We start from the raw sequence: 18,202 nt of genomic DNA, 5'->3' as shown, positions 1-18,202 counted from the left end.
GTGTATTCTGCAGTAAGTCAGTATTTGGCAACTCCGCCGTTGCAAGTTTTTGAAAGCATCAAAGCCAAGGAAAGTGTTACAGGACACAGTGCTGGAGTTTACAGGAAATTCCTCTCAAATGCTCAGGATCATCATGGGAAGAAACTTCAAGGCACTTGTTTGAAGACATAACAAGTGGCAATCAAGAAACCATGAGGCTAAGCCTTTACAGATGCAGAGTTCCCTCTCAACTCCATGCATTAGTGGCCCAGTTGAAAGTTTACTGAGAATTTCTCAGCTAAACACAGCTTCATTTTAGTTAATGAACTATCCACAGCTGAAACAGATCTATTCAACCCAAATTTCAGGGGTTTACAGAGTTGTATGCCCATTGCCAAATGCTTACTATATCTCACTTCCTTTTAATTCTTCTACTGTTTGAACACACTCAGCACCAAAACGTATTTTACTCCTTTCAAGCATTCTTTTGTTTAACCAAATTAATGGTTGCAAACAAATAAAATATTTACTCTGTACTGCAGCCAAAACAGTGTTTCTTTATGTAATCTGAATATCAAGCAAACACTAGAGCACCAGGGAGAATACCAGCAGGTCAGACTTAGCCAAATGTCACCCCATTTTATGACACTTCACAGTAAAATACCTAATACAGGAACCCCTGAGAGAAACATGCCCACAACTGCTAAATGTAACCCTATCTCAAAAACTTGGTACAGTAATCCAGCAAACAGATTTCTGTCGACAGTTGTATTGAGAGGGCATTTATCAATACCTGTGAACCTCTGGCTTTTACCTGCTAGGTTTCTAGGATGTTTGTGTTGCATCACAAGCCACAAGGTGTCACAGTGGCTCAACTGGTAGGATTCTTGTCAGTCTAGACACGCAGGTTGTGGCTTCAGGTTACATACCAGTGCTAACACCGCCCTGTACCAGAAAGCCTGTGCTGCACTGTGCATTTAGAAGTGCAGCCCTTTGGATGAAGCGATCAGCCAAGGTGTAACTCAGTTGCGTTAGGATGCTTTTGATAGGGGTGTTAAATAATCTTACAGCAGCATCAGGGAAGAGATGTACTTGGTGTGCTGGCAGTTTGACCCATCTTTTTACTTTGCATTATTAACCCTGACAGAGTGTTAAGAGGCACTGAAAAGAGCTGAGCTAATAATTCACAGTAAATCATAAATTTTATGAAATCCACTTTATTCTAGATGGAGTTGCTAGGAATTAATAGCAATTTATTTGCATGCATTAATTACTCAAATTTAAGACATCTTTTTGTTCTTTTTTCATTACAAGCAGTGTACTGTAAGTATGTGATAGTCTGCCAATACTACATGTTGTGATTTGCCATATACTATGTGACTGGATCAGCTGAGATGCAAATAGAGCTTAAAAGGTCAGAAGCCTTTGATTTTTTTTCACCAATTCTTTCTTATTAATTTTTTTCTAAACTAAGTAGCATCCTGTCCCACAAAAAAAAAAATTGCATGTACATCACATGTACTGACCTGCAGTTTTGCCGTTGCCACCCAGTTATTGCCATTAATTTGCTAGTCAATCCCTAGTGCAAAACAATCAAAGATGCTTCTTCTCCGGTGTATTTAATTTCTAAGTACCTGGGAGGTTTTGGAAAGTCAAAATAGGAAACAATGCCTCTCAGCTTAGCAACTTCTTTCCAGAATGCTTAACAAACTGAAATTAGCATTCTGCAATTATCTGTGAGAATAAAACTCCATTGATCAAACACTCACAGAAATGCACAAAGAGTGCAAGCATAGCCAAAGCAAATTCACTGTTAAACTCAAGTGAATAGTCATGGAAATTTTGCATGTAGTATTTGTTGCACTCAGGTAATGAACCTTTACCCAGTGTGTTGGCTTTTCATGTCCCATTATTCATGCCAACATGTTCATTAAAATGGGCCTATGCTTTTTAACATAATCAGCTATGTGCATAGGTGTGGCCTTCAAAGAGTTATTACCATAGTTTACAGGCATGCTGTTCATAAATACGAGCAGAACTCCAGTCAGTGCAAAATGCCAAGCTTCCCACAAAACATATGGTAATTTTTGCTCTGTAAAATGGATAAATGCACTATATAATGCATAATTGCATCACATTATATCTGAACTTCTAATTGCTTAAAATGATGCTTCAAATCATATCAACAACATTATTACCTAATTACCCTAAGGGTTAACTGATACTCCAGTGATTAAGTCTAGGTAGAAGCAATAGAGATATTGTACTGCCTTCATTCATGGTAGCAAGTAGTATGGTGGCAAATGCATGTATACAATCTGTACCCTGTCAGTGTTTTCTGCATCTTGGTATGGTGAAGAAGAAATGTAGAAAAATGCTGGCCAAGGGCCAAAAGGAATTGGGATCCCTCCTGCAAGATGCTGAACAACAAGAATAATTTTTGCTTGCTCTAAAGGAAGCATTTTACATAAGTTCCTTTCTTTCTAGCCACATTATTGTGATGTGAAATGGGAGTAACATGGAAGCATTTTTGGTAATTAAAGAATTATGGAAGATGGTGACACTGATATGCAAAGGCAAGTTACTAACAGGTCATGGGGACAGAGTAAAACAGTTGCAGGCATTCCTACACTGCCACATAACCCACTTGTGAGACTTTCACAAACTGCACAAAGAAAACATATCATTCTAGGTGCGAGGCATTTCATATTCCCTTTTTCTAGCTCTAAAATACTACCCTGTATGGAAACCTAGCAGCAAAGCAGGTTTCAAAGCAGCAAAATCCTGCCTTGCCAATTGCACCCTTGAGGATCTCTAGGTTGTAGAAGAGGAGATGGTTAGGAATGCTGCTGCTGACTGTCTTCCTGAGGGATGAAGTATGCTGAGGGTGCTTTAGCTTAAACAATAATAAAATGAAAAAAAATCACTACATTTGCTTTCTTGTTTTCTGAGCATTTTCCTCTCTCCATGTGGCCAATGTATTTAAAGATTTAGAATATTTCTTTTTGTATAATGTGGTCATTAATATTTCAGAAATCTCTTTGTGACCTGCTCTAGGACAGATGGCGGTTCTGTCTCTGATACAATCCTCTGCTAATGGCCAAGGCAAAACTGCACAACTGGAACAAGAATCACAACAGGGCACATGAAATACTTTAAATACTCAATGACTTACTGGAAGTCATCATTTTCTCAATTTACTACTTTAGAAAATAACCTAATAAAAATGTAGCTAGGAAAAAAGAAAATGTTTTATTAAAGTCCAAAAGAAAAGCTGGCTGCACAGGTGATGAGAGACTGCAAATAGGAACACTCAAACAGGAACAGTTGTTTTTCCCATGGCTGTTTTTTTGGGGGTTTTGGTTGGTTGGTTTGTTTGTTTGTTTTTTTCAACAACGAGCACAGTAGATGTACAATTAGGGTCTGCAGGAATCAGAAGTTTCCAGACATGACCATTCTTAGCACATACAATGTTTCATTTTCTGTCTGAATGCAACAGGTAAGGTCCTCCAACCAGCTTGTGCAGTTCTTCTAGTTTGCAAAGGATGCTTTAGTTTGCAGCTAGCAGTTGTGTGAAACAGAAAGGATCTGGATAGATACTGAACCTGATGCCCATCAGTAATCTGATGGTAAAACTGCAACCAGAGGCTAGATTTTCCTCTTCCATTTTTAAACATACAAATAGTATGGACAGATTTGAACATTTCTGCTCAGCTTGGCAAGCTGACGCTGTGACTTAGAACTGGGGAAGATGAACAGCAGCAGGTACTGCAGATCACTGTGGTAGGTACTACAGCCGTGTCCTAACTTATTAGTTGCTTGGAAGAATGCAAAGACCTGGTTATTTAGTATGCAGTAACCGTCCAGTAGATCTTAACTACATTTAGAATCCTACATAAAATTGTGTTTGTACTATGTCAGCTGTGAGACTGTGATTCTACTTTGGCCGAGTACCTGGATATGAATATTGACACCAGAGAGTTCAGCTTTAATACTTTTAATTTGACTGTAGTTATTAGAATTATTGATAAAGAGAACTGCCATGCTCAAGTCTCATTCTTCAAGTCCGTACTGTGCAAATGGGAAAACTATCCCAGCCAGCAGCTCCACCATGAGTATGCTTTCCTGACAATGGTGTATAAGCAGCAAAGTGGTGCCAAGGCAGCCTAGATCTCATGGAGAGGACAGCCTGAGTCTCATGAAGAAGGCAGCCTGCTCCTGTGAAACGGGTGACCTTTGCAAAGACTCTAACAACACTTGAAACCTGAAGAAGTGATAGGCTTAGAAACCCACCAACTCCTAAAATGCATTTAGTTTTGTAAAGATCTCATTTTCCCCGATCTCTGATTTTTTTCACTGTCCCCATAAGGCAGGAAAGTGCCAGAGTTATATCCAGAAGCATCAGTGCTTCCATACTGAGGTTTATGGTCTGCAAGCAGTTCTAGATGATCCCCTGTTACCTCAGGAGTACCAAGTATAGTATTCCACTTGATCAGTAACTTACAGGCTTTAGTTTAAAAGGCATGGCTGCCCAGCTCAATGTAACAGGACTAGAAACAGTATTCTCACCATAAAGTTCTTTCTCTGTGAAATTCTAACAGTAACCAAGTACAGAAAGAATGTACTGGGGAAAAGAAAGCCACAAGCCTAGGGAGAAGATTTCAGCCAGCAGTTCAGGGAGATTTCTTTCACTACTATTTTTACCTAATAAATAAGACCATTGGGACCAGGCACTTTGCAACAACCTTGTTCCTGCAAGGATCACCCCTCTGAAGCTTCAAATAGCCGAGAACCAACTTCTGGAAAAGAGCACCTAGCAAAACTGAGGATACACACTGCTGGTCTGTTTACACAGTACAGGGCAGGAAAGAAAGCTCTTCTTGGGGAGGAAACTACCGAACAAAGTACTGGCATGGTTGGAATGCCTGTTTAGAGCAGATATGCAACTTTTGGCCCAAAAAAAAAAAAAAAAAAAAAAAAAAAGATACAACTCCCTCCTAAAACCACCAAAACAAAACCCAAAAACCACTTGGCATGAGGAGTCTAGCTAAAAACACTGCAGCGAGTTTAGCAATCTATGCATACATTTTTTCTGCAAACACAGAAAGTGTACATACCACAAACAAATGTTGGGGGGTTGGCTTTTTGGCTTTTTTTTTTTATCTGATCTTGCAATCCTACTGCAGGCAAAACTCCAGCTTAAATAAGATCTGAGCACTGGGCCCTTGTTATGGTCTCTGTTTTGTTCCTTCTCACCATCCAGGGACTTCTATTTTTGAGACTGGGTCTGCATAGTAAATCTTGTTTACATCAACGAAATACTGAGTTTAAGGCTTTTTTTTTTTTTTAAGTGGATTTATGGTTTAAAGAGTAAAGAATGAAAAAGGGGAAAGGAATAGTTGAATAGGTTTCTTTGCAGAAAACTATCTAGTAAGCAGCAGAGTCATTTGCAGACAAGATCCATTTTTACACTTTCCCAGTGATTCTCTCTCCCGCTCACCAGTCCCTGCCCCCAAAAGCTCCCTGCTCCTTACAGCTGCAGTTTACATTCTATCTTATAACTTTAGGGGGCAAAAAAAAAAAGCAGCAAGACATCCTCCTGATTGTAAGCTATGGATCAGCAAGGAAAGGAAGTTGAGTCTTTTTTTTCCTCCCTCAGCCTCATAAGAATTGTTAGTTGGTAACAATTTTAATTGAAAACAGCTGTAACTGATTTTTCGTTAAGGGATGAAAAAACCTATATGAAATAAAAGACAATCAGTAAAAAGAGCCTTGAATGCATTCTGAAGTCAGTGTCTGCTTAAAGGAGTTCAGGGTTTTTCTTTTAAAACTGACCTTTTCCTTTCAGCAAAGCATGGTTTCTAAGTGCTCTCTTAAAATACTTCCCTCATGTTCCTAGAATTGGTAAGCGTTAGAATATTTGTGGGTGAAGGAATATTTCCCCCAAAATACTTTGAGACAGAAATGTATGTGCTTTCCCCTCAACAAAACAAACTCACTGAGCAAACTCACCCTTATGTACACAATATGAGATCTGTTTGCGATACTAAGTTGCTATGTGAACAAATGTAATGTCACAACATAGATTTTTATGACCAATCTATTAAAAATGCATCAGGAAGAAGAAAAGATTATTTCATCAGATAGCAATGTGAGGAAATAAAATAAGCAACTTCCATTAAACTGCAGAAAATTTGTTTGGCTTTGATTTGCTTCAAATATCTGGTGGAATATGAATGCCTGTGTAAGCTTCCAGTTCATTTAGTAGCTTTTAAATAATCATAACATCTTACTTTATTTTCCCTTTAATTTTCTCTACATTTTCTTCCATCATGTAATCTCTGTTAGCTAAATTCACTACATAGTTTAACAGGGTTTGATGTGACTTAATATAGCTGATGGTCTTTACAACAGATATGCTACAGTTCAAGTTTTCTAGTCACCCTTAAAACACTGCTGTCCTAGCCAGAGGAAAAACTGTGTTTTGCATATAATGCTGTTTTGCATATAACGGCAATCAGTAAAAAGAGCCTTGAATCCATTCTGAAGTCAGTGTCAGGGAGAGATACAGGTGAATTTAATATATTGTGATACACAAAAGTGCTAACAATATAGCAGACTAGATAAACAAGTGAAAGGCTTGATAAATTTCTCTGATTATTGGCAGAAAAAGCAACACCTCAAACTTTAAACTGTCAGCAACTTTAAGTGATCTAGCCACAGTGCACTGTAATGTTAAGGAAAAATAATTACACACAAGATGTAATCACCTTTTGTTTTAAGTGTGAGCAATTTTGAATGATTAGAACAGAAAAGGATTTGCAACATCAAAGAGGAAACAAGTCCTTTTTAAAAACACTGAGTTTGATAAAAAACAAGGGAAGTATTTGAACTAATTTACCTGGATTGTGCATTACTACCTAGAACTTTAGAAACTGATGGTGATGCTTCAACAGCATTGCTTTTTTGCTATGTTAAACCAACACAGATACTAAGATCAACTGAGTTTGAGTGAATGGTAATGAAATCCTTAAAACCACACACAGAGCAGGGAAACAGCTGCATTTTGGTTAACCAGAAAGTTAATAAACTATGCTAGAAGTAAATAAGATTTATCTTTATATCTGCCAGAGATTATAAAACATTTAAATATTCATTTTCCTTCTTCAAATCAAGACTGTTGATGCATTACAAAATGGCACTAGATGCCCCCAAAGCAAAGATGAATTCCCCTCCTGAAGAAAAGCATGACCAGATTAGGTTTCTTTTAGCAACTTTTAAGGAAGGTAAGGTGTTCCTCTACACCAGTTAGTAACTCAGACTCCCTAATTTACTTTAGGTCATATAAGAATTAACTGGGTGGTGGACTTCTGCCAGAACTTACATCATAAAACCACCCCCTGCCTGGGTGTGATTGGAATTCTTTGCCTAAGACTGACCCTGAATTTAAAAAGGCAGTTGTAGGTTCTGCCTGAGGAGCCCATAAAGTTGTAAGTTTGGAGACCAAAAATTATCACATCCATCTAGCACAGACTAGAATTGCTAATTCTTTACTTTCATGACTAGCACTTCTTCCTAAAGAAAATAAGAACAGCACGAATAGCCATGCTGCATCTAAATGACCTTTCTTTATCATTCTGTACTTTGTCTGTTTAGTACACTGGGCACATCCTTCACACTGACTATTATTGCTTTCTACCCAAAACCTGACACAAACAGGAGTGGATGCAGTGGATTTCTCAGGGAGGGTCCTCAAGTACAGAGACACTTTGAGGACACTTCTACCTCCCCCAACATACCACAGATCTGCTGCTGGGAAAGCAGGAGTAGAAAGGACATTTACCAGTGGATTCTCTAATGGTGTCTCAAACAGCTTTTTCTTTTTTTGAATCATTTCTCACTTACTTGCAAGCTCTGGAAGGCAGCTGCAGGAATTCACTACTAAGGTGGGCTCTATAGATGGAACAAAGAAAACAGGTAGAAATGACAGACAGATGCTTCTATCATCAGCTCTCCATCCAGCCTCTGTACAACTTTATTAAATTATGTATCTTTTGCTCTGCCTTGGTACTTCCACCACTGCAAGGGACAGCAGAGACTATGACCCTAAAGGATTATTAACATTTTAATTTTGTAGGAAAACAGGACTATCCTAAAACATTGTTCCAAGGTTATTTTTGAGATAAGAGGTGAAGGCCCATTTTTTAACCTATCCTGACTTGCCACCAGCTCTCTCCACAAGCTGGGTCCAAGTGGAATCTGCCACTGCTCCCAGTCTTTTGGAGAATTTCTTTATAATTCCTTTGCCCTTAAGCTGCTTTGCTTGTGCTCACCTACCCCCTGGGGCTCACAGAGTACAAGCAGCCTCCTTCAGAGACCAGTGCCTACATTATTCCAAAGCCTGCCAGAAGAGAAACGTTCACGCAGTAAAGCCTCTATCACCCACAGCACAGGCACATTCCTTCCATTGCACACAAGGCTCCATCAGTCTGAACTCAAAAAATTCAGAGCTAGTTATGCACGCTCCAGAAGCCTTCAGATACCAATCCCAAACATGCTTAGAAGTGCGTAAAATTAATGTGAAACTTCCACTCCCAACTTGCCCCAGAACTCAGCATGATTCTTTACAGGCTGTCCACACCTAGTCACTCTAAGTGTCCCAGGAAACTAATTTAATTTTTTATTTATTAGGGAAGGTGCTTCAGTTGGAGGATGAATGAAATGAGCTGAAGCTAGATAGGAAATACATTTCAACAAACAACAATGCTTACAGCACACAGCTCAGAAATTATAAAACAAAGAACCAGAATCACAAAGCAAAAGTATTTTTTCTCTGGCATAAGGCCTTCATTAACTGAACAGTCTGTCAAAGTAAAATGTTGCTGAAACCTATGACAGTACTAGCAAGGAAGAGTGTGTTACTGCTCTTTGCTCACCAGGATCCATGTGAATGTGCACAGCAGAAAACTGTAACTACATGCTCTGAAGTCTAACTCAACACACCTCAGCAACACAGGAGGGGGGAGTTGTTTCACAAGTCCCTCCAAAACTTTTCTAGTGTAACATCTGTAAAGGAGCTGCCACCAGAATACAGTGAGTTATTAAAACTACCACTAAAGTAACATGTAAAAAGGCTAAATCAGTACTAACAGCTTTTCAGAACAGCTTGTACATAAAACCCTGAAGGAATCACTTAATACTACATACTTGCTGAGTTTTTTTCACTTGAAAAAGTCTAGACATTCATACATCAATATGTACAGGAATGTAAGGAGCAAAGTTGCAAGACACTGGCAAATCAACAGTAGCAAATAAACCCCCACAGCCCCCGGTGCTTTTTTTTTATGGCAGTGACCCTCTGCAACCAACAACTTGGAGCAAAACTGCCAAAACATTTGTCATGATTTGGGCTCAATGATCTCCTTGGAGTTTTCGACCAACACCACGAAGTGTATTTACCAAGTACTCCCCAGCAGTGTTTGAAGAGGAGCAGTGGTAAGGGTGCTGGGAAAGCAGTTACCCCGGAGCGCTGCCCAATCAGAAAGCAGGTCACAGCTCGTTAGCTGTATCATATACGTTAAACGTCACAGACTCTCCATGGCTTAGCTGACAATTCAGACGTGTGTTTTATTTTATAACAACCTCGTGTTCCCTTCAAAAACTACAATACAACAAACGGATCAATCTGAGATCCTTTATCATGCTTGAGGGCACGAATCTGGCAGATATTTGCCTATACAAAGCCATTCACTAGACAAGATTAATACTTTTTAAAAGTGTTTTCAGAGCACCACTAGTAAACTACTAGGAAAAAACTGCAGCACCAAGAATGTTTGCTGCACAAACACAGACACATGGGCAGAAATGCAGACTGATTCACCCCACACACTTTTCACTTCAGACTAAAAAGTGTGCTTTATTTACCCACATAAATAACAAGATGCAGGCTACTCTATTTCAGTTTTTTTTTTCCCTTTAAGTGACAAAAGTATTTTCCCTTCCCATTCAGCATATTCTTTGTGGTGGCTGATCTGGGTTTAGAAGCCACTAACAAATTATACAAAGCATAACCACCAGCAAATGTAGTTTACATTATTGGGTACTTTTGACAGCTATGTGATAGTCATGAACCGATCACCTCTCCCACTAAAAGCAACTGCATGCTAAATGTAAACATGAATTTCTCTTGTTGTTGTGCTGAACATGTGTTCTTTAAGTGCAGCCTAGGAGTAAGTTTTGAGAACTCTGCTCCTGTTTTCTGTTATCATTCATTTTTAATTTCAACGAGTGCACAAGACAAAACCAGAGAAAGGCACGTCTCTCCCCCTAAACCTGCAACATTTCTGAATTAGTTTTGTGCAAAAGCTCAGGCGATACCTTGCAGTGTTACAGCTGTAAATGCCAGTAGGACAGATCCTGAGCAAACAACACACTAAAGCAGAGAAATTTCCTGAGACCAGCATTATAATCAATCCTGAAGTGCTGTACTGTAATTTCAAGATTTCAGCCTAAGCTGGTATCTCCTCAAAGAGTTGCTCTGCGTGGAAACATAATGAGGGATTACCCAATTAAACTACTAAATTAATTAGGGTCCTTGCCTGCATATACTGTACTGTCTAGTGGGACGCTTCAGCTGGAATCCGGGCTGAAACCTAACAGGGTCCATGCACAGGAAAACAAGGCTGAGGGACTTACCTCCGTCCGCGACTGGAGCCTCTTGTTCATTTCATATATTCGGTACTCTGGTTGCACCATGTATGGTGTGTGTCTCCTATAAAATGGGCCAAAAGGAGAAGAATAGAAAGGGTCATGTGGTGTGCTGGACATCTTGCCTGCTTGCAGAGATTCAAGCTACACAGAGTATCATCAACATCCATACAGAGCACATGGGCTGTGTGTTCTTCACAGTACAAAGTAGCAGCGCGCACACACACACACATCCAGGCTGCACGCACTGGCTGGGAACTGCTGTGGGAGCCTCTATAGCGGGAGACGGGGGGGCGGGGGGAGCGGGAGCGGGAGCGCTCAGGCTCCAGAGAGAGGGAGAGACTGGAGAGCTTTAGGCACCACCGCTCCTTTTTAAAGCAGCAGTTTCTGGAGGGGTCATTTCCTGTCCACGCTGCCGACTAGTTCCAAAATATCATGTCCCTCCCCGCCTGACAGGGGTCTAAGGTTGGGGTTTGATTTTTCCCAGGCAGGACCCCTCAGGAAGCTGGCAGCAGCGCTGGTTAGCATATAGGTGGTTTTAAAGCTGCCTGAGCCAATCCCCCTCTGCCAGGAGCACGCTCGGGTAATGTCAGCAATGTGATTACTACAAAATACATAAACACAGGCCACGGCGAGCCCCGCCGCTCGCAGCTGCCGATCCAGCCGCTCCCAGACGGCCCTGCCGGCGCAGTCCTGCCCGCTGGCACTGCCCGTGCGGGGCTCGCTGCCCGAGCCCCGCGGCCGTCCCTGGCGGGTCTGCTCCTCACATCAGCAGTTCGGGGACACGGAGGGAGGGCGGCCTGGCTGCTGCACCGGGGGCGGGATGGCCGGGCCCGGGCAAGCTGCACAAAGAAATCACCTCCGTGCTCCGCACTCGCACAATGGAGAGCGGTTGAGCGCAGAAACCGCAAAAATGTCAAAGCACAAAGAGCAGGGGCGGGAGGACACACACACGGCCGGAGCCCCGAAGAGCTGCGGGCAGCCCCGCTCGGCAAGGGGTTAGGAATGCACATGGATGGGTTTAGCAGCAGCTATCCGGTGCAAGGCGGCGGCAGATAGGTAGGGACTGGTCCCTATTTTCAGGCTTATTGCTGAGCATAAACCCAGGAGCGGACAGAGTGCGTTGCAAATATAAGACATCTAAAACTGGAGGGGAAGCCGAGGGAGGAGGGCAAAGGTGAGGGCATCCCCCTTTGGAGGTGAAGGATGAACTTTATCGGTCGAATCGTACTTGCAGGGAAGTGCTGGGAGCAAACACCACGTGAACGAGAAGTCCTCAAAATAGAGAGGGAAACGAACTGGGCTGACCCTCTACCTGGGGCAGTGCCAGGCTTACAAGGGGTGCCTTCGGAGTTACCTGCACTTGGTGCACAGACTCTCTCTATACACAGCTGAAAAGTATCAGACATTATTTACAGTACTAAATAAATGTAAAACCAACAATAAACAGCAGTGAATTAATCTCTGATGGAAATTAATTCAAGCAAATGGAACCACTCTAGGAACAGATTTAGTTAACTAATATGATTAAGAGAGTAACCCCCAGCTGCGGGCAGAGCAGCTCCCAGCCAGGGTGCTGCGCCGGAGCGCTTGCAGGGTCACCCATTTTACAGCTGGGGAAATCAAGGCACACACCGTTACGTTTTCTGAACTCATGTCACAATCCCAGAAAATATTTGAGCGTGCTATGGCTTCAGCCACTGCCAAAAAATTAATTAGAATCTGACTGAATGTAGGAATATTTTAAAAGACAGATCTGAAAAAATTCCTGCTCCACTTGGCACTTGGCTAAATCTGGAAAATCTTGAGTTCTCTTTTTGGGATAAAGTACAGAAGTTCATCATTTTTTTCTAGTGACCACTGGCTGAGATCACGATTTATCTTTGACATACCAGTCGCTGTTTAGCAAAACTATTTCTGTACGCTCTTGCGGAATAACACTTTCCATAAGAAATGACGTATTAAGCTGTTTTATATACTTCCCACAGCTTCTGTCACTAAACACAGAGCCAGCAGATAATACATGGGGTATTTTGCCTCTCTAAATGCTCCCCAGCTATGCAGCAGCACCACGCTCTCGCTCCAGTGCCATCACAAGAGGTGCTGAGTTAAATAAATAGCGTGTGCGATGTTTGGCTCAGTAGTGCTGCAATGACAGTGACAGTGCTCTGCCAGAGTTCACTGGCCTCTGCATACCTAGGAAACAAGTAAAAGTTGGACCAGATGCTTAATCAGTTCCCTTCTAACTTGGCATTCTGTGATTCTGTGATACACTGTATCTACTTTTTACTCTTAACAGGTCCTACCAAGGTTACCATAAAACCCCAAATGAAAATGACCAGAAAAAAAAAAAAAAAAAAAGAGAGTTACAGCACTACTAGACGCAGATTTTATGGCTAAAGTACCATATACTTAAAGTTTAAAACCAAAAATCTACCTGCCAAACAGGATTTTACTTTGTTTACAAACCAAATCCAAAGGAAAATGTATTTGCCAAAGAAGGGACACACTGCCTTTTTTTTATATAATTAAAATGAGGGAGTTTTTTACAGCTTGAAAACTCTGTCTGAAGGACTTTTTGACTAGACTAAAATTCACTGTTTCAAGATGTTGAACATGGCAGCAATGTTAGTGCTTTTTCTTTTGGCAGAGATGAGGGGAAAGGATGAGGTTGATTTAAAATAAAATAAAAAATAGACAAACTCAAGGGTACTGCAAGTGAATGGGGCTGTAAGAATTGCTTTCATGACTGGGAACCCCAGATACTCCCTCCCCCCCGCATCCTCAATACCAGCTTCTGTCTGTGGTCCTAGCAAAAAGCAGAAATATGAAGTCATATTTTAATAATTCGTAATGATTAACTGGGAAATTATCACACACCTACAGCCCACCAGCAGGAGCCAAGTCCCAGGGTAGGAGCCTGCTAATTACAGGCTGCAGCAGCACTTCCAGTTGCCTGTTATCATCTAGACCAGTGTGATGCACAGAACAGTGAGACGGAAGGCAGAATCAAAGGAAAATGAACTTACAAGGATCTTGACAATGTCAACTTGATTACCACTTGGATCTGCCACCTTTAAAGTTTCATGTGCTCTCCATGAATGCTGGTTTGAAACGTGCTGCCCCACTGTCTGGGCTGCTCCAAACTCGCACACCACTGGCATAGGCCACTACCTAAAGCAGCTCTGGGGTCAAAGCCAAACATCTAGCCCAAGATTTGGGAAAATCAATAGATGCCTTCATCTGGAAAATGAGTTTATAGTGAGCAGAGGAAGAAAGAAGTAAAGAAAAACAAGAGGAAGAGACTAGTTTTTCTTCCCAGATCTGAAAATGAGTATGTTCTTGTGTCTATATACTGATGGTTAGAAGTCAAGCAAATGGAGCGTATGGAGTTGCCGTTACTCTGAGGTGTGGATGTCAAATGCCTCAATGCAGAGAGTGTTAGCCCACTGGAGCCCCAAACCGGGACTGTGACCCACTCCTCAAACCTCTGCACTGCATAGGCTTACTCAGCCCCACATGGGTGCCACACTCAAGCATGAAGTGAGTCAGTAGACCAGCTCAGAGAGGCACTGGGACTCATGCCTGCTGTTCCCAGCTGAGTAAGTGGAGCTGGGCAAAGGTGTGCCATCAGACCCCACCAGCAGAGACAGAGCAGTGTTTTATGTCCTTCTGGTCAGGCTCTAACCACCCAAGACACCCAAAGGAATCTCAAGACATGGTGTGCTGACCTGGCTGATGTCTGGGTGCCAGATTGCCCTCTCCTGGGCAGAAACAGAAGGACTCGCATAAGTCAAGGACTCTGATAGCTCTGGAGAACAATTTCCCTTTATTTCAGGGGGAAATGTGGATTTGGTGGAGCAGAAGGATAGAGGTCTTCTTCCTCAGCACACACCAGTGTGGAACTCTCACTGCCTACAAGCAGACAAGATGCTCTACAATAGACAGACCAAAAAACAGCAGCAAAAACTTCCTCCAGAATGTAAGCAGGAGACAGGATACAATGAACAAGAATGATTTGTTCATCTCTCTCTGCTGCTTGTGCTGTCACACGTGGTCAGATACTGCCTTCTCACTGTGACTGTTATTGGATCCTCTGCTACAGGGAGTGCATTTGCCCTGTGCCACACAATGCCACATCATGCCAGCCCATGCCACACCACCCAGGAGCATCGACAGCCCTGTAAAACAGTGCTGCTGAAAGCACCACACACAAGTGAGGCACAGTTCTTGCTTTGCCGAGCTAACAATTGAAGCAGCTCTGACGGCTGCACTATTTTTAATAACCACTTAGTAATAATAATAATGCAGAAAAGAGATACAGCTGTAAATAGGTGTAATTGCTGTATTTATCCCTGGTATGCGTTGACTGTTCAGTCTCTGTCAGTAATCAGGTTTACAAGGATACATTTAAGGTGGTTTGTAGCTACTGAAAAAACAGGAGAAACTGACTTTAGTGAAAGATACTCAGCAAATGTATAGCTAAAAACTAGAGATACTTGAGATTAGATTTCTTCAGAATAGTCAAATAATATAAATTTCTTGGAAAAAAAATAGCAAAACTACCTTTTCAAAGTGTCCTTTGTTTATACAAGAGCCAGGCAGCATTGAAGACTTATGATGGAGTGACCTTAGGTAACAGAACAAAATTGTTTTCCTGTAGATGAACAGAAGTGAGTAAATGAAATTTACCTACAAAAGTTAGGATGCATAATAAAGAACCACCAGCAGTACCCCTTCATCTGTAATGAACACTCAATTGCTGAGGTCAAACACAGGATTTTGACAGGTTTCAAAACTCAATACTGCCATTAGTTTCCACAGCTATAGAACACAGTGTACCAGATGCTTGCAATTTATAAGAAATCTAGGAACTGTAATTTGTTTGCATTAAATATTAATATATTGAAATAATAACAACCCAAACATGTTCTGGAAAACACTGTCCTTTCACAAACAATTTGTGGGCAGAAAACTAAATAAATATGTTCAGTCCATTGTCAAAAATATTTGCTGAGTTCGGTGTCCATGTCTACGCTTTCTCCATGTAGTCTACTCATTTTTTGTTTGTTTGTGATAATTGCACTTTCCTGTCATTAATAAACAACATGATTATCTTTGTTCTTTTGTGTTTCTTTTAAGCCCTAGGTGGGGCTCACCAACACAACTTTGTTTCAGTTTCCAGTGCAACAAGAGGGGTTCACATCTTTTAAATGCTTCAGGCTTTTTGGAAACTCAAACTTACTTTGCAGAAATTGCATGTAGTGATAATTCAATGCATATGACAGCCCTAAGGATTCTCTTCACCTATTTGATGTTACCAAATTAGAGATACAGCTCCAGCACTCGCCAAAGGTGCCAGAAGTACCTCTGAACATATTATAATAGAAGAGATTTGAAATATTTTTTAGCTGTGCAGTGTGCACAATGGCTTGGTCTGTGATCACCATGAACATTAACTTTTGTCTTGAAATTTTGTGAATGCTCAGTTGAATGCAGTCTTTGAGGCTCCTGCCCCCCTCTGAACAAGCTGTCTGCTTTACTCATACAGCACCTGCAGCAGAGCTGGGGAAGAAAACAGGCGACAAACTCGCCACAGCACAAATCATGTCTTGGTGTAATAGTGAGGGGCCCACTAAACATGCCAAGACATCGCAGAATATCTGACTTACAAGCTCTCTGGTTAAGCTATGGTAAGCCAGTACTCGGTGTGATTTAAGTGTCCTCCCTTTGTGCCTAATACAGAAGGGATACTGGTCTGTAGCAGCTCTCAGCCGCAAAGTCTGGCTCTTCAGCTCACAACAGATGAGGGCTTTGAGGACTAGAGGCTTCACCTTGTGCCTCAGTGTACTGCTGGTGTGGCACCCTGAGCACAGAGTGTATTTGGAAGGCCTTCTCCTACGCTCCCTCACACCTAGGCACGGTAACTACAAAGTACTTTGCCGACCGTGCCAGAGCAGACTCTTGTTAAGCAAATAGCTCCATGAAGTGGTGAGAGAAGAGAATGAGGTCCTGAGTGTGAAATACGAAGCCCTTGACTCCCAGGGTGTCTTCCCTGGGCTGCAATATCTTCAGGATACCAGGACACCTTCAAGACACGAGGACACTTCAGGACACCTGGCCACTGGCAGAACCAGATCATCTTCCAGACTAGTAAACCACCAAAGGTATTTTAAATACCTTGGCTTTTCTGCATCTCTGAAGATGCCATGAGGTGGCTTTACAGAATCCACCAATTTCAAGAACATTTTTTATCTAGTTTTGTTCCATCTCCCTCTTGTTTACATGTTTGCTCGATTTCTTCTCTTTTCCTTCATGGCATCCAGACCCCTCTCTGTGGATGTACCTGCCTTTCGGAGCACAGAGTTCCTTTTCCATGAACCATTTCTGAATGTCTGCCTTGGTAGTTTCTCACCCTACGTGTTCTGGTTGTTTTGTTGTTGTTGTTGTTTTTCCCACTACCCCCATATATGCCGCTGAAGTCTGGGGTGGATCATCACTTGAAGGCTGATGTTGATAAATGCTATTTGAGGGAACTGAGATTCTTCACCCAAAGCCCCCAACAAGTTCAGCTGACTGTGTTTTCCCTAAAGAACGTCTGAGGAAATGACAGTGAGGATATCAAAAAAGGAAAAGAAAGGGGTGGAATTCCTGTCCCTTGCCTCTTGCAGCCATTCCCCAGCAGCTAAGGAAGAAAACAGCCTTCAGCAGCAGAGACCGTAGTAATGCAGTTTATAGCGTTGGCAGACAGCCAAAAAAAGAAAAAAAACAAACCCAAAGGAATACTAGGGGAGGCTACAGGAGCAGACTGAGGTCTGGTAGAGTGACCCTCCAGTGAAAAATCAGACAAGCCAGCAGAGAAATAAGAACCTGAAGAGTCCGAGCTCCTTTCTGATAGTTTCCTTTACAGACAAGCTAAACATGAATTAAATGCAGGTGGCGCAGTAACTCAGCTCTGGTGTATTACCCAATGTGTTATTAAAACTTTAAGTCTCTTTCAGTTCAAAACAAGAATCATTATAACCCATCCACACAGTAAGAAATAAGTAACACTAGACTTCAGCACAATCTTCCTCCCTCCCTAACTTGTCCTCTCAAATATATGGCAGCATAGCTTGCCTGTGACAGATTACAAACTGGACTTTAGAAAGGGAACAGATGTGTAAATATGAGAATGAGATGTTCATTTTGGCTAGTGTTTCTCCAAAAAGTTCTAATCCTTACCTGGAAAAATCTCATGTTCCTTCTGCATACCCAGCATATCATACATAGTGATGTACCTGTTACACACCTCATCCACTGCTCAACTTTCAGCATATTTCAATTAGTTGAAAGCTTACTTTTTAAAGGACTCAACTGGGAGCACTCAGCTTTGGAGGCATTTCAGTTGAGTGCTAATTAGCAACAAGCTGACTGTCAACTTTTCTTCTTCGAAGAGGGGGAAGGGTTGGTGATTCCCTTCTGAATTACCTGGCAATCAAATACATGTTGAAATTTATTCATTAACTTATAATAA

At 41.7% G+C, this 18,202-nt stretch overlaps 1 protein-coding gene across 10 annotated transcripts in view; it reads right to left on the bottom strand.

Annotated features, from left to right (window-relative positions):
* LDB2 (LIM domain binding 2) overlaps positions 1 to 18,202 on the bottom strand; it is a 378,927-nt gene that overhangs the window by 206,482 nt on the left and 154,243 nt on the right. For 9 of the 10 annotated variants that reach the window (XM_064151375.1, XM_064151377.1, XM_064151376.1 and 6 more), the window contains exon 1: positions 10,675 to 10,927. In XM_064151375.1, the coding sequence (XP_064007445.1) occupies positions 10,675 to 10,806 (132 nt within the window). In that variant the 5' untranslated portion in view covers positions 10,807 to 10,927. Of the gene's footprint in view, positions 1 to 10,674; positions 10,928 to 18,202 lie in introns of those variants that run through there. The other variant, XM_064151379.1, reaches the window with a different exon arrangement.

The sequence above is a fragment of the Pogoniulus pusillus genome, chromosome 11 (genome assembly GCF_015220805.1).
Source record: "Pogoniulus pusillus isolate bPogPus1 chromosome 11, bPogPus1.pri, whole genome shotgun sequence".
Taxonomy (NCBI): Eukaryota; Metazoa; Chordata; class Aves; order Piciformes; family Lybiidae; genus Pogoniulus; species Pogoniulus pusillus.
Note: the sequence above shows the minus strand (reverse complement) of the source record. Positions and strands in the feature narration are given on the sequence as shown.